The sequence below is a fragment of the Parasteatoda tepidariorum genome, chromosome 2, assembly GCF_043381705.1.
Source record: "Parasteatoda tepidariorum isolate YZ-2023 chromosome 2, CAS_Ptep_4.0, whole genome shotgun sequence".
Classification (NCBI taxonomy): Eukaryota; Metazoa; Arthropoda; class Arachnida; order Araneae; family Theridiidae; genus Parasteatoda; species Parasteatoda tepidariorum.
Genome location: NC_092205.1, coordinates 90427759 through 90445660, shown reverse-complemented (window position 1 = coordinate 90445660; position 17902 = coordinate 90427759). Strand labels below are relative to the sequence as shown.

Below are 17902 nucleotides of genomic sequence, written 5' to 3'. Positions count from 1 at the left end.
GATCTCAATATACAGAACCTAACGAATTGTGGCAGAAACTGCAAAGACTAAGCAAGATGGAAAGGTAGGTACTTTATTTACGTCGCACTGGAGCTGCACAATGGGATATTGGCAACGGTCTGGGAAACATCCCTGAGGAGGAGGATCCGAAGACATGCCGTCGAAATTTTGATCCGCTGCAGAGGGGATGGCTCCCCTTCTATGGTGGCCCGATGATCTGAGCGCGAAGTCGTGCACTTTACGGTAGAACAGTTTAACGTATATCACACACCCCCGGTCCCTACGCAGGTTGATCAAAGTGGACACCCATCCGCTTATTTCAGATTGTCTAGATTTTGAAATAACATTTTATTGTCAGCGATTGAGTTTGAAACCCTATATATCAATTACGCCACCTTGAAATCTCGAGTTAAGCTCCTAAAATGGAATCCATGTTAAAAAAAATAACGAAACTCTTTCCAGTTAGCCCGACGGCAAGGGGATTTTGACCCATGATTCGTCTACCAATGTGGATATTTTACGTCACTGTGATCGGTGCGAGCCGGGTGCGGAATTCGCATCAACCAACCATCGCAGGGATTCGAAGCCGGGTGTGCACCTGGCTAGCACCGATCACAGTGCTGATGAAAAATATCCACATCGGTAGAAGGATCATGGGTCAGAATCCACTTGTCGTCTGGCTAACCGTGGGAGGCTCTCGAAGTTTTCCTCTCCAGTTAACAAGCGATTATAGTCCAGTTGAAATCAAACAATTATACTGAAAGCATTACTTTCAGTTTTACTGTATTCCAAATACTAATCTTGTCTTTAAACATAACTGAAATTGTAAAGATATTTAATTTAAAACTATTTTTTTTACTTGTTAGACGCATTATCACCATAAAAGAGAAAATAAATTAGAATTTCAATTAAGGATTAAAATTTAATTTCATGATTAGTCACTAAATTCAATCGCAATTAATGTCACATTAATTTACAAAGCTGGTTGTTTGTAGGAAAAAATAATAAAGTCTTTTTGTTTTCCATCTTTTTTTAAATCTATAATAAAATAAAAATCTCATTTCATTATGTTGGTGAATTTACATTATGAAGTTAAATTAATTTTTATTTGAATCGAATATTTTGTCATTTAGAATCTTTTGTCATCTTTTTTCATTTAGAATGGCAGTTATTGGTGGATGATGACGGCAATTCTTCGAAATCCCCCGGTAATTCTCCAAGAAATAGCTTTAGTTCGACAGGATCTGTAACTTCGCAGGCTTCCAGTAGCAAAGACAACAGGTAATAATCATTGTAACACTGTTCCAATTATAATTTTCTATATGATAATCGTTCTATCACATCATGTTGTCCTGAAAATCATTAACAGACTTCTCAAAGGCTATGACAGTTTGCACAAAAATGTTGAAACAATAACTAGAAAATGTTTTTATTTTATTTCCTAACCGTTGTTGAACATCCGACCCATTGTTTTGGGCTTACGACTGCTAATTTTCAACTCCGTAGCCTTGTAATTCTGAACCAACCCAGAAGACAGGGAAACTCCTGGATCAGTACCCTCTAAGGTATGATTTGTTATGGGAACTAGGAGGACTTTGTGATTCGACAGATTTAACGTGCATCAGTCACCATTTACTACACGGGGAGTCTGCGGCAGTCGGGGATCGAATCCTTGACCTCTTGGACATGAGCCCAGTGCCCTACCAAGCAGGCTATTACCAGGAATCACTACAAACTACTGTTCTTTGTATCGCACAACTCACTACACTACTTTTTTTTTAAAAAAAAGTAGTGCATTACACTACAAACTACCAACACAGTAGCGACTACAGTAGTTTCACTACTAGTAGTATGTTACTTCCGATCGCTGGTTAATAGTAAAAAATGTCCGCGAGGGACATTCGTCTGTATTATACGGGTACGTATATGGGTACGTATATTGGTATATAAATGAATAAATATATATAGTGACAGCTAGATTTCTAAATTGAAATCGGCTTATAAAAATGTGAATTTGCAAATAGGTACGCTATTTTGATTTACATTTAACAGATTTTATTACCGTCGTTTAACAGTCGACCCAATCTTGTGTTTACGACTAATGTTCAACTCGGTTGCCTAGTGATTTTGAACCCGATCCAGTAAAGACAAGGGAACTCCTGGGTCAAGTACCCTGAGAATTTTGCCTTCGTGGAGGACTTTTTGATGCAACTAACCCGCATTTGCGTTACACGGAGAGGAAAACCACGAAAACATTCCACTATAAGCATGACGGCTAAGGGACTCTAACGCATAGTCCGTCTACCACTGAAGATATTTTCAATCAGCACTTTGGTCTGTCCGAGTCACGTGCGCAATTCGTATCGACCGACCATCTCTGAAATTCGAACCCAGTTCACCTCATTTCAAAATGTTGTTGATGTAAACATTAATATTTAAGTTTTTCTTTGTTGTTTTTTTTTGTCAAAATTGAATTATTTTTTTTTCTTGAGGAGCGAAATTCCATTTAGAAAACAGCATAAGCTGGAGAATATAGGATTTACTTGGTCCTGTATACATTTTATGCTTAGATTTCTAATTAGTTCTGAACATATTGTAAAGACATGCGTTTTCACGAACCCCTTCCGCTCTTAATGATTATCTGTATATTTGAAATGAATAAGGGCTCGAAACTTCTTCTAATGTAGTATAAAAATAATAAAGTATAATAAATAAGTATAATAATATTGATAATAAAGAATAAAAAAAATATTATTTTAATGACAGCTGGTCAAAGAAACAAGACAAAAAAGAGTGAGGGAAGAGAGCTGCGGGGTCAAGTGAGCAGGGGAGGGGGGCTTATTAAAATAAATCTTCTAAATTCATGTATCTTTGAAATGAATTCCTATTGTAACGTCATTATCTGAGTCCGTTGACGTCACGACTAATAAAAAGATCACCAATCCCTCTCTTATTCATATGTTTAACCAAATACAGAATTAATACCTTTTTTTTCTTAAATAGTTTGCGTAGTTTTTTTTAAATGACCTTACAATATTACTTACATGCGCATTCAATTGTCTTGTTTTTATCTGGAGGTAAAAAAAAACAGCATGGAAAACATTTTCTTTTTACATGTTTTAATCAACGATAAAATAAAGTTTTTAGTTATACTAATGGATTGAAATGATGAATTAATAGACAGAAAACTACTGTTATTTTCATTTTGTACTTGATTAAAATTCTTTCTCTTTTTTTTTAGTTTCATTCAGTTTTAAATCATTAGTTTATTCTCGATTATTTATTATTATTCTTCATCATAAAAACGTAACAGCATCAAACCGACGTATTCGTATTTATTTGACAGGTTATCTGATTTATTGGGTTGTCATTACTTATTTAGTTGGTTATCTGATTTACTTGGTTTGTTATCTGATTTATTTGGTTGTCCTTGCTTATTTGGTTGGTTACCTGATTAATTGGGTTGTTCTTACTTATCCAGTGGTTATCTGATTCATTGGGTTTTTATTACTTACTTAGTTGGTTATCTGATTTATTTGGTTGGTTATCTGATTTATTTGGTTGGTTATCTGATTTATCTGGTTGTCCTTGCTTATTTGGTTGGTTACCTGATTAATTGGGTTGTCCTTGCTTATCCAGTGGGTTATCTGATTCATTGGGTTGTTATTACTTACTTAGTTGGTTATCTGATTTATTTGGTTGTCCTTTCTTATTTGGTTGGTTACCTGATTAATTGGGTTGTCCTTGCTTATCCAGTGTTTTATCTGATTCATTGGGCTGTTATTACTTACTTGGTTATCTGATTTATTTGGTTGGTTATCTGATTTATTTGAGTGTCCTTGCTTATTTGGTTGGTTACCTGATTAATTGGGTTGCCCTTGCTTATCCAGTGGGTAATCTGATTCATTGGGATGTTATTACTTACTTAGTTGGTTATCTGATTAATTGGGTTGTCCTTGCTTATTTGATTATCTGATTATTTGGGTTGTCATTACTTATTTGATTGGTCATCTGATTTAATGGGTTGCCATTATTTATTTGGTTGGTCATCTGATTTATAGGGATGTCATTACTTATTTGATTGGTTATCTGATTTACTGGGTTGTCATAATTTATTGGTTTGGTTTAAAGATTCATATGAATCAGATTTACATGTTTGAAGTCAATAAAAGTTATCTGTCTATGAAAAATATTTCTTTATACGAAACCCATTATAATTATCCTTTCCTCAGAATTTCCTGCGATTACGTTTTACTCAGAATTTCCTGCGATTAATTTTTTGAATTCATTGTTCTAAATAAAAGGAACAAAAGGTTATCTTCCTATATTATAAAATAATCCTATATAGCCTTAAGACTCAATATTTAAAGATAAATATATTTAAAACGGTATCTAAACTTTTCCTTCGGTTTTCATATATTAAACAGTGAATAAGTAATATTTTTTCTTAAATAAAACGCTATTTGTAAAACTATGCCCAATTAACATATGCCATTAAAATAATGATTACCAAATTGTCAAACCTTATTAGCCAATTAAACGTTCGCACGAAGTGATTTCTTTTGTGAAAAACTTTTATCGTGTTTTTATTAGTGGCCATAAATGAAATTAAAATGAATCTTGTGAGCGAAGTTGCTGTGGTAACTAAGAAAAATAATTAGGTCTGAATTTTATACCAATCACTTGAGGAATCAATTTTATTTTATTTTATAACGGTGGTTGAACAGCCGACCTAATTTTTTGGGTTTATGACTACTAATGTTGAACTCCGTAGCCTTGTTATTTTGAACCCAATCCAGAAGACAAGAGAACTCCTGGATCAAGTATCGGCAGAAATTTGACTTCGTGGAGGACTTTTTGGTGGAACTCACCCGCGTTTGCGTTACATGGAGAGGAAGACCACGTGAACCTCCCACGGTTAGCCTGACGGCAAGGGGACTCTAACCCATGATTCGTCTACCACTGATGATATTTCACGTCAGCACTGTGGTCGGTGCAAGCCGGATGCAGAATTCGTATCGACCAGCCATCGCCTGGATCGAACCCCGGTTCACCTCATTGGAAGGCGAAAGCTCTATCCTCTGAGCCATCGCGGCTCACGCGAATCAAATCAATTTTGCAATTTCTCTGTTCTCTGTTAACAGAATGGTTTGCAACTGTTTGTTGCCCACAGCCCCTCTCTAGAAGCTGGCTGAAATTTATCTCCCCCGTTTTTCTTTTCAAATAAAAAAAACATGCATTGTTGAAAGTGAGCACTAATAAATTTGAATGTATGCTGAATTATACCTGATTTTAATTTCATTGATTTTGATTTAATTCTGATTTAAATGTAAATAACGAAGCAATTTTATCCAGTTGTTTTAGAAATTTTTTTGTTAATAAAATGTTAATCCTTTAAAAAAAATTCAAAAAGAGGTGATATTTGAAGCGAAATAGTTGAAACAATAATAATTTTTTTAAATTTATTATTTTAATATAATCAGGAAAAATTGAAAATATTGACTAAAATCTGAGGGAAAAAAAATTTAAAATTTCAAAACTCAATTGTTCATTTATACCTCTTCAATGACTGCCTTGTGTTTGATGGATTTCAGTTAAAGACTGAATACCAGGCTTTATGTTGGTCAAATTTAAGCATAGGTCTCCTTTCAGTTGAGTGACCAACCTACTTTGTTTTGGGAGAAGCTGGACATCTGGGCGAAATTTTCTTTCTACTAAATATCCCAGAACCCAGAAGAGGAGCGTTTCGCTGCTCTTATTATTATTAATAATTACAAATTTTTAATATTCATCTCCCCCTGATAACCCACCAAAGGATTATCACCCCGCTGAGTAGCTATATTGCCCCCATGCTTAGAACCACAGATCTAACATTACATTATGAACTATTCTGAAAGAAGAGTTTTCAAATACAATTTAAAAATCTGTACATAGTTAAGAAATAAAAGTGATTTGCAATCAAACATACGTGTCAGCGAGCAGGGAACAATACACCCTACCTTTTGTGTAATTCAATCATTTATTTATTTATAATTTGGAATTCTGCTTACCGGCATAGAAAACTATTTGTTTTTGCAAATTAATCTTTCACACTAATTTGAAAAATTTGTTTAGAAATGTTTTGATTCTTGCCGTCATTTTTTTAATTTTCCGCCTTCCAATGAGGTGAGCCGGCTTCGAATCCCAGCGATGGCTGGTCGATACGAATTCCGCATCCGGCTCGCACGAGCCACAGTGCTGTCGTTAAATATCCTCAGTGGTAGACGGATCATGGGTTAGAGTCCCATTGCCATCAGGCTAACCGTGGGAGATTTTCGTGGTTTTCCTCTTCCATGTAACGCAAATGAGGGTTAGTTCCATCAAAAAGTCCTCCCCGAAAGAAACTTTCTCCCAATACTTGGACCAGGTCTCCCAATACTTGGACCCTTGTCTTCTGAATTGGATTAAAAATTACATGGCTACGGAGTTCAGCATTAGTAGCCGTAAACCTAAACTCAGGTTGACTGTTCAACGACAGTTACAAAATAAAATCTGTTAAATATAAATCAAAATTGTGAATCTATTTGCAAACTACCATTTTTATAAGCTGATTTCAATTTAGAAATCTAACTGTCGCTCAATATAGTTACTCATTTATACATACTACGAAAAGTATTTTCTTACTTGTTCATTTGTTAAAATCTTCTCTCTTAAAANGAACTTTACTAAGTGTTAAAAAAAACTTGAAAATGTAAGCTTTTCAGTCATGTATAAAACATGTATGTATGTTTTTTATTTCATTAAAATATTTTGCCTCAAAACCCCGGAGTTCTTTTATAGACACCCTGTAGTTACTCATTTATACATACTACGAAAAGTGTTCTTTTACTTGTTCATTTGTTAAAATCTTCTCTCTTAAAAGTAAATCGACAGTTTTATTATATAATTTTTTGACTTTTAGAATCTTTACAAATGTTGTCAATCAAATCAGCTTAAATATTCAATTTAGTTTCTAAACCTTTTCCCATGTAATATCTACGTTTTTTTAACAGCTAATAAAGCGTCTATATATATATTTTCATCATATTCATTTCATGATCAGCATCGTCAATCATTTTTATGATAATCATCTTTGTACTCTTTGGTTTTTGATATAATTTCTATTTTTGGATTCACCTGTCTCTCTTTAAATTCTTCTTTCTCTCTTTGCTCCTTCAATTTCTTCATCAGTTTTATTCCACGTTATTGAAGGTAATTTAAATTTCAATTGCTTTAGTGTTTTTTCGTCTTCATCTCTGTCTATATCTATTTTTAAAAACATACTTCCTGCATCTTCATTATAATTTTCTCCCTTCTGACTGATTCCCTATCTGAGATTTAAAAAAAAGTCATTCATAGTTAAAGGTCGACAGCATCTTTTAAACCCCGCAAAAGCTCTTCTCTAGAAGTTTCTAGCTCAGGGGTTTCCAACTTACTTGAGGCCGGGGGCCGCAATTAAAAACACCAGTCAGATGGCGGGCCGCTACTTTATCAAAATTTTATATAGGACTCTTTTGTGTTTAAAGGAACATTAAATATTACTGTCAGATTTTTATCAAGATGTACAAAACAAAAGTAGTGAATTGCAAATTAAAATAAGAAGTAGATTTTTAAAAAATATTTAATTGCATATTAAAAGATTCTGCCTACAAAATTTACAAATGTGAATAATTTTGTCCAAAATGAGTGGTTTCAAAAAGTTAAATCGGATAATTTCTTCTAGAAAATTTCTGATTCGTATATGCTAAATTATATTCACAAAATACAAAAAAAACGAAATAAAAAAGAGCAACATACATGATTATTTTTGTATTTGAATAAATATTTTCTTGGATGTAAAACTTGAAAAAAAATTTTTTTTACACCGTTGGTATGTTAATTTTCACAAAAACGAAGGGATTATGTAGGGTTTATTTTTTAAAGAAAGAAAAGTATTTTAAATCCACATCGATTTTCTCGAAAATTGTCCGCAAAAAAATGACAACTAATATATTATAGTTCACGGGCCACAAAAAAAGACTTCGCGGGCTGCCAGTTGGTAACCACTGTTACAAACAATCAAAATTGTATTTTCTGTACGAAGTTCGTCAGTACAACAAAGCATGTCTCAACTATACATCACGTAACGATTATTTATCAGTTCAAAACTTAATCTAGTTAATAGTGCCATTCCAAACGCTTTAATAGGTTTAGATTCTATAATTATTATACATTCATATCTACATCTTCACATATAAATATCTACATCTTCACATATATACCATATAAAATGTCACTATATACACACCATTAAGTTAAAACTCAAATGGCCAATGCTGCCGTATGAATGAAAAGGTTGTGTGCACTGTCTCATTCAGATAAATAATCCTTCTCTACACTTGGTTTTACTATTATTGATCAGCTGTCTACTTAGCATAAATCCTTTGCTATTGTCATGTCAAGACAGAGAAGGGAAATAAAGCTGTCAGGAATGGGGAAAGTAATCATTGTATGGAGAGCAAAATCGAAGGGTTAGGGATATAAAAGGGGAAAATCTAACGAGAAATCCCTATCACGTGTCTCGCAAGTCAACAACTGTGAGAAGTTTCATATTTCTTTAAGAGAGAATCATATTATTATAATTATTACATTCTTTAATCTAAAATTAAAATGCCAAGTGAGAATTTTAATTGTGAGAACGTGTTTCATTTTGAATAATGAATTTCTAAAAAAAATTTAGACAACGAAATAACATAAATAGATTTGTTAAAGCTTTTTATGTTCCAAATGTGAATTACTTCTCCCCAAAATGTAAATTACCTTCGAAAAAATTTTTTTTCAAAAAATTTTAATTTGCTTGTAAGCAAACTAAGCAATTTGCTATGAAAGCAAACTAAAAATTTGCATTATTAATATGAACAGTATAGAAAAGTAATATAAAATGCAAAAGGCACACTTTTGTATAAATGATAAAAGTTTAACACAATTAAACATTGTTATAGTAAATTGAATAATTTGATCCTCATTTATAACAGTTTGAATGTTTGTAAATGTAATGTTGTTTGAATGTTTGTAAAACAGAAGGAGACTTCCTTGTTTTGCAGTTTTAATTTAATTGTTTGAAGTTCGCAAACTTTTTTCAGCAAGAAAGACTATTCTTCTTTAGATCTTAGGCAGTTCTAATAAATTTTTCAGTGAAAAGAAAAAGCTTTCATAAAAATTTCAAAAATAAAAAATTTTTAAACATGAAATATTAAAAACAGCTGATATATTTCGCCATGAGGCTAAAACAAAATCAATCTGAAATTAAGGATGGGGGAGGGAAAATTATCGCTTATCAAATTTTTGACCACTTTCAAGACTAGTTAAGGCGTTTAACTGAAACTGTGTGCCGGAAGAAATTACAAATAGGTCCTAACAGGTAGGTAGAAATTACAAATAGGTGGGAAAAAATCCTACTTTCGGACCTAAGAAAACTAACATACACAAAATTAAAATGAAGAAAATAATAGAAACTACGTTTCGACTAAAACTTATTAAATAATTTTATCAGGCAATTTCGTTCTACATCCAACGGCAGACCATAAGTTTTTAATTCTGTGAGAAACACAAAATTATGTAGATTTTGCAAAGCGTTTCCTACAACGCATTTAAAAACATCATTCAACATTTTCAAACGCTATTTCAGCTTCAGATGCGCATCCTGAGTATTCGTGTTGCTATGCAAAATCTCTCTATTTCATCTTTTTTAGCCAACTTGTTCTAAATCATGAAAAAAAAGTGTTTAAATCTGATTTTGTTGAAAGGAATCCATTTACTATTCTAGGTCTGAGCATGGAGGCAGTCGGGCTGGTCTGGTGAAGTTGGCGCGGTTTTTGACAACCAGAGATAAATCCGCCAATGGAGGTGACAGGCATGGATCCGATTCCTCTTTAGCACCTGACTCGTAGGACTTCATATCTATTTAAGCTTTTATTTTCTTTCTCAAGAACATCGATATAGTTTGTCTAAGTAAAGAACTCCCCTAGCCATTCGTCTGGCGTAATGGCAGTGACTATGGTTACGAGGTTTAACTATTTCAAATAGGGTTATTGTGCCAAAGACAGGCTTTGGCTCGAGTCGGCTAGAGAAAAGGAATCAGAGGAGAAAGAAGCTCCCCATTTTTGAAATAAGCTATTTCTTGTTTCTATAGCATAGCAGCAGGTGACCTTGGGCTTCATGGTGAGGGGAGTTCTTTCTGTAGACAAACTATACCTTCCCTTTTAATAACAGAAATAGATTAGACAGCAAATTCATATTAAGAGGACGCCAGAGATGTTTTTACAAAATATAAAAATGAGCAGATTTTCGGCTAATTTTGCCATGGCTCAACATAACTTAACAAAGTGGCATATCACTTTTGAATTATTCAACATAACTTAACAAAGTGGCATATCACTTTTGAATTGTTCTACATAACTTAACAAAGTGGCATATCACTTTTGAATTATTAAACATAACTTAACAAAGTAGCATATCACTTTTGAATTATTCAACATAACTTAACAAAGTGGCATATCACTTTTGAATTAGTCAACATAACTTAACAAAGTGGCATAACTTATTTTGAGTTATTTAGAAGCGAGTAAATACCCTATAAATAGAAGCAAAGGAAACAATGTAATATGAAAAAAATGGATAAATATGACAACCGAAGCTGACGTCTTCAGGGGGTACCAGCTCCTGAAGTCATGAAAGCAAAACCTTTTCCATCGCGAGAGCACGACAATAGTCTAAAATTGCTCTCTCTGTACCCCAAAGGTTTAGCCAAAGTTCAGGAAGAGAATACATTACAAAATATAAATACATAAAGCAAATACGGAAGAATAAAAATAAGACAAATGCATAAGAATAGCTTACTTGAAACAAAAATCCAATCAGCAAATTACACTACTGACTGCGAGACCCAACTAAATTGAAATAAACATAAAAACAACGCCCCCTAATTTGCGCAGAAGAAGAAAAAAAAAGAACAGAAGAGCCAGAAAATAGTGACATCATTAATAGAAATGCTTGACAGGGGCAACTCGTTCAAGACTTGGATCTTGCTTTATTAAAAGAAAAAACTAATAATTCTCAATCATTTTCTTAATTTTGAAATCAATATTACAAAAATTAAGAGAAAAAGCATTATTTTCTAATTTTTTTTTTAAAAAAATTACTTGTTGCCTCTTAAAAACTTAAAACATTATTACAATTATTTGAAAATTTTACTGCACGAAATGCAAACTATAAATAGAAATTTACTAGACCAGGAATTAAAAGGCTCAAAAATATTTATTCGTTGGCCTCTCTACATACCGCGTTCTCTTTTTAAAGTGCAATTTAGAGGGTTTCAAATACAAATAAATCCCGCATTTGCATATTAAACAAAAAAATTTTCAGCACTTGAAACATCATAGTTTACCTGAGCTCGATTTTCTCTAAAGTTTAAAATAGAAGTGAAACCAGGAAAAGTTTCGTTATAGGTTCCTATCTTAGTAATCAAAGTAGAAATGAAATAAAGAATAATGAGGGGTTAATACCTTTATTACAGTCAAAGATTTCCAGTCTTTTTTTTTCTTTCTTTTTTTAAATCTTTCAATTCTGGAAAATATCATAGAATTTTTATAAGAATTCATGGATAAAAAATGAGAAAACGATTTTGAACCATAATCTTTCTATGTTATTGAGAGAAATGTCACTTAAGAGTTTCCAAAATAAGAAGTAACGTAAATCTCGAAGGCAAAAAATGTTTTATACCGCAGTACCATTCACAACAGAAAGGTATAGTTCGTTCATCAGGAGTTGGCACTTGGCTCCGCGTTCATCACGTGGTATGCGACGAGACTATTTCGCTATTTTTGGGAGAAGGATGTGAACAATTCTAATCAAGGTTGCTATTTGGCGATATAATGACAAGACTATACATTTCGCAATCTTCATGTGCATTTTCTTAACATTAGATATTTTATAAATTTGACGACATTTCTCTATTTTGAGTGAATAGTTTCTCCTTTTTGAGACATTTTTCTGCAATATTCTTAATTAGCTAGAGTAACGAAAGATATAGTAGCAGATGATAAAGCGAAGTTAGTGACTGAAAAAGAATTAACTGTTTGCGTTTGGCACGCATTAACGTTTGTCGCAATTTCAAGCGCGGAGACGTTTCTCTCCCTACTCCCACTTGAAATGAACTCTTCGTACGAGGAGGTGGAGCCAAGTGCCAACTCCTGGTGAACGAACTATATCAACATACATGAAAATGCTCGCTAAATTCGAATTCAAAGGTTAGTATTAAAAACAATTAGGCATAAAAAAATTATGTGATTGGCATCATTTAATATTATGTTTGTTAAATACTACATTGCCCCCCCCTCCCCGTCCATTTAAGGAATCTTAGTATTTTGATTTTTTTTTTCTTTAAGTGATACAGAGCTCTAAGGCAGGAAATGCCTCTGCAACGATCGCGGAGCTTTCCTGATGTTATTCAAAACTCCCCAAATAGCGTTTCCTTATCTTCTGGAAGCAAGACTATGGGCTTATCAGATGTCCAGTTTAACTGGCAGTCCCTCCTTATTATATCTATTCTCAATATCTTTGAAAAATGATTAAATTCTTTTTAATCCTTTAATGGGCCATTTATTTCTACTAAAGGTAAATTTAAGTATTTTTGGAATTGAAATTGATATGAGAATAGTATAAGAATAGTAAAAAAAAAAACTCATTTAGTTCATAAAAAAAGAATCTAAATTTTAATGCCATTTTTTTTTGGTGGTAAGTATATTTACCACTGCCTATTAGGAACTTATTGACTTTTATTTTTCGTTATTCATAAAATAAATTTTATGAATGATACAAACTTATACTTTTATATGTTTTTTTGAACTACCAATTTTATTCAAACGCACTTCAAGAAAGCTGAAGTTAGTAACAAATGGAAACCTAAATTAAAAGAGGTAAAAAAAAAGTTCACTGTGGGCTACAAAAAGTGGTGGTCAGTATACTTACCACGGCCATCGAAAGGGTTAAATAAAACTTAAACATATTTCACGATAATTATAATCCCATAATAATTTTAAACAATTGCTTATGTATACTATTGGAAATTTTTTTTAAAAAATATCTTTCTATTATCTACGACACTGTTCCATGTGTCCAGAATTATTTTTCCTGTTAAAACCGAAGAAAAAAAATTACTCTCTAAAAAAAGTGCATAACTAATACATTTTGTACCTAACAAAAGATTCCATTTTGCTCGTTAAAACCGAAGTGTCGTTATAAGTAGGTTCTACTGTTGGAGTTCTCTAACACTTTTGTGCTTACAGGTTATCTATTCGTAAATCCAGCAGTATAGACAGCTTGTTGGAATCTTCGAGTTTGGACATCGGTTCTCCTAATGACGGTGTGCCTAGTTCTGGTGGTAAACCCATACCAGTATCGCCCAGTGTTCCAGCCAAGTTAGAAAAAGAGATCTCCAAACAAGGAAAAAGTAAGGATTAAGGTCTTCTACAAAATTTCGCAAAGATGTGGTAAGCCGCATACTCGAACATCTGCTTAAATTTTCAGCAGGATGTCTTTGCAGGTTTCCCATGAAACTTCACTTTTTCTCTCAAATAATTTTAGTCCCTATATTATCCCTATATTAGTCCCTACAAGATGCGTAGCCAAATCATTCAAAGATAAATAAGCACATTTTGAGCACTTTTCAAGCACTCAAATAATATTTTTAAGCACTTTAAAAAAATATCATAATTAGGTAGGATTGGAAAGTTTGACAATCGACGATTTTACAGGGCTCGAAAAACAGCCCATCCACCCGTCCTCGACGGTCAAAAATTCTCCGCGGACAACGAATTTCTCGAATCCGACGTCCGCGCGGACGGCCATTTTCCCGTTAATGTTCGTGATACATTTTCAATTTTTATTATCTTACAAGAGTCTTGTAAGTTACAAGGCAGCAAAATGACCCACAATACAGCAACATACTGCGCATATATTGATGTTTTCTCTGTCTGGGAGTACTGCAGCGGTTGAAAGGGGCTTTGCAGCAATAAACTTACAAAAAAACACAATGCGTACTGGTCTTAAACAAGAAGCTTTAAAAGCAATTATGAACATCTACCTAAATGGAAAACCCCNTAATATAAAAAAAACACAACTACTTCCACTTAGTAGGAATAACATTTACCATGACGCAATGCTAAATTCTATGCCACTATCCACATAAATCAATTATTAATCAAAAATCGTATATCAATAACTTTTCTTTATAATGCAATAAAATCTGGCGAGCAGCTATTTAAACGATCGAACACTTCGTTTGTTTATTTGTGGCTTGAAGTTAGGCTCGCAGAAAATGCCGTTCATGGGTTAAATTTAGTAGGAACAACACAACCTGTGACGTAGGCTATATTATACCCAATTAGCAGGGTTGGAAAGTTTTCGACAATTGACGGTTTTATCTGGTTTTAACCATCATGTTAAAAAAAAAAAAAAAACTTTTGGCATTGTTTTTGACAATTGTCAAAATTTTTGAATCGTAAATCGAATCGCGTTTTCATACGCTACGGACTGGCGAAATAGATTGGGGTTGAATTAATTGTGAAAACGTTGAATGTGGACAGTGTCTTTCTGCATAATTCGTAGCGAAAATCAACACGGTAAAGCAAAAATCTGATTTTGGAGAAGGGAAAATTAAGCAGTTTTTAAAAACACCCAATGAAAAAAGCACCTTTAAGGGTTTTTAAGAAACAAAATTTAAAATAAGCACTTTTTAAAACCGCTACGCACCCTGCCCTATATGAGAAAGCTGCTCGAGTTTAGGAGGCCGAACAAATGGCTAACTTAAATGTAGGGAGAGTAATTTCGATAGTGATAACGTTCTTCTATCAAAAGGTGCCCCAAGATAGATTTGAGTCAGCATGTCTTATATAGTAGTGAATTGATGTTTAATAATTGTAGTGGTAGTTATGAAACATTAAATATAGACAACGGTAAAACTTTTATCGCCATTTTTTAGTGTCCCTAGGGCGGTTGTTGCTCTATATATTTAAAGTAAGAAGTTAATTTCAGAGAAAAAATCAAGGCATCGCTTTGCTGCCTAATTCAGTTGAATATAAGAAAACTGGTTACGGCCGATTTTTAAAGAAACCTTTTGAAGGAAGCTTCTTGAATGATAATCACTGAGGTAGTAAAATTTATTGAGTCAATCTGTAGATCAATCTTTAAAAATTCCAATCTATCCGCGACATCAACAAAGATCAGAGATGATAATTGTTGCAATTATTATACACAAAGACTTTGTTGTTTGAATTTCCTATTGACAAACAGATGTTTTTTTAAAGCCAGATAAAGAAACCAGAAATAAAAGTTTAATTTGCTGATGATAATATTAAAATACAGTTTTTCACTTTAATTAAAGAAATTAACAGAATTGTAATTATTGTTCCCTAATTTGCCTGATGTGAAAGTTTTGAAATGAAATTCATTACTATATCAACACGGGTACTTCGCAGACAAATAAAGGAATAACCAGTAACTGTAGTAACTGTCTTCTTTTTTTTAGTATGAAACTTTTAAAAAAAGATAAACTATTCCCTGTTTTTCATAAAGGATTCCTTTTCGTTTTATCTCTAATTTTCATTTTTTCTGTTAATTTTTTTTTTTTGCGTTTATAGTTTTTTTTAGTAAAAAAAAAAATTATAATAATAATTCTGAGGTGGAAAATAATCTGCAAATTCTGTGGTATAGTTCGTTCACCAGCAGTTGGCATTTGGCTCCACCTACATTTCAGAGTTCATTTCAGCTGGGGAGTGTAAGAAGAGAAACATCTCCGTGCTTGAAATTGAGACAACCATTAATGTTCACCAAAAGAAAACAGTGCTAATTAAATATATTTTATATTTAAAAATGTTTTCCCAGCAAACTATATTTAAAATGGGCAAACTATTCAATCAAAAGAGAGAAATATCATCAAATTTATGAAATAAACTGCACACGCAAAAAACATGCACATAAAGATTGCGAAATAACTATTTTTGTCATACGATCTCCAAATAGCAGCCTTGTTAAAGATTGTTCACATCCTTCTCCCGAAAATAGCGAAATAGTATCGTCTTATACCACGTGTTGAAGGCGGAGCCAAGTGCCAACTCCTGGTGAACGAACTATAATCTGCAGCTCCGTGATGGAGAGTTTCTGACACCGAGACTGTGATGTTAACTTAAGATGTAAGATTACTTTGTAAAATTTTTCAATGTAATAACTGAAACATTATAAGGAAAAAAATGAAAAGTGTATTTTAATACTGTTTCAGTTATCTTCATTCGCAACGCCATAATGACTGCCGCATCTGCAGAGCTCAATTTATATCGTTAGGACCATATCAAAAGGGCCACGCTGCAATTATATTCAGACAAAAATTGTTTCAAAAAAGTTCAATCGTCTTCTTTAAATCCCCACAGGATTCATCTTTGATAAAAATTTAACAATAGTCAGAAGTGAAAAAATAAAGTTTTCACAAAAAATAACAATTGTACAAAAATGTTACTCGTTATTAGAAATTCCAAAAAAAAAAACTATTCTAATAATCTGACAAGGGAAACTAGGGAAGTGTGACTCGCCAATTNAAAATTGGCGAGTCACACTTCCCCAGTTTCCCTTGTGAGTGAAAATCTAATGGGCCTCTATCCATTTTCATAGATAGAGAGGGCTCAAAACTTTTTGGCCAAGCCCCCATAAAGTCTAAGTGATCTCTAATCACAATAGTAAAATGTTTGAGCTACTTTAAGAGCATCAAAAGTACCAAATTAATATATTTTTTTTAAAAACGCTTAAAAAAATTTTTCTTTTAGGAATTTCTACTACTTTTTACTTTTTTATGCCACTGTCGCTCACCAAACCCCGAAACTAATCACGCAGTTCTTTTCAGATAGATCACTCATTTTAGCTTTACCTAATTTAATGTCCCGTATTTTATACTTTCTTTTTACTTTTTATTACCGCCATTGAGCAGCCGATCCAATCTAGGATTTACGGCTACCAGTGTTCAACTCGGTAGCCTTGTAATTTTGAGGAAGACAAGGGAACTCCTGGATCAAATATTGGGAGAAATTTGCGTTCGTGGAGGACTCTTACATGGAACTAACCCACATTCGCGTTACATGGAGAGGAAAACCACGAAAAACCTTCCACCGTGAGCCTGATGTCAAGGGGACTCTAACCCATGATCTGTCTACCACTGAGGATATTTTACATCAGCACTGTGGTCGGTGCGAGCCGGATGCGGAATTCAAATCGACCAGCTATCGCAGGGATCAAAGTAAGTTAAATCTAAGTTAAGTAAAAAACGCAGACGAAAAAGGATTATATTTCAACAAATTACATGTCCGATAGGGCTCTATATTAATTTAACTTCTCGTTAATTAACATTCTAATTTATGTGGAGAAACTTAGCTCAAGTTTAACTCGCCATTTTGCTTATAAACGATCAGTTGGCACTGACGCCATAGGTCTCATATGTGGGTATCGTGATCTTCTTCTTGAAGTGGAAGTACTAAGTTTTAAGAAATTTTATATACTTTTTAACGCAACAATTCTTGCCCTCACAGAGGAAAATTGTCATAAAAAGACCTAAGAAAAACATTGCAATAATGACAGATATTCAGGACAATGTTTCTAAAAATCTAAATCTTATGTGGATAAATGCAGAAATTTTTCTAGGATGAAGAATTTATTATTTCTAACAGCATTTAATTTTTTTTTCTTGAAAAAAATATTTTAAATTTTAATGATCGAGAAATTTAATATTAAATTGGTTCGAAAATCATATTTTATTTCTTTTAAACTATTTGCTTAAACCAAATGTTTACCTTTCATACTGTAC

The 17902-nt window shown here is 33.1% G+C and overlaps 1 protein-coding gene across 1 annotated transcript in view; it reads left to right on the top strand.

The window, feature by feature from the left end:
* LOC139424914 (uncharacterized) overlaps window positions 1-17902 on the top strand; it is a 336554-nt gene that overhangs the window by 244515 nt on the left and 74137 nt on the right. The window contains exons 6-8 of the mRNA XM_071177022.1: window positions 1161-1281; window positions 9824-9943; window positions 13344-13507. Of these exons, the coding sequence (XP_071033123.1) occupies window positions 1161-1281; window positions 9824-9943; window positions 13344-13507 (405 nt within the window). The remainder of the gene's footprint in view (window positions 1-1160; window positions 1282-9823; window positions 9944-13343; window positions 13508-17902) is intronic.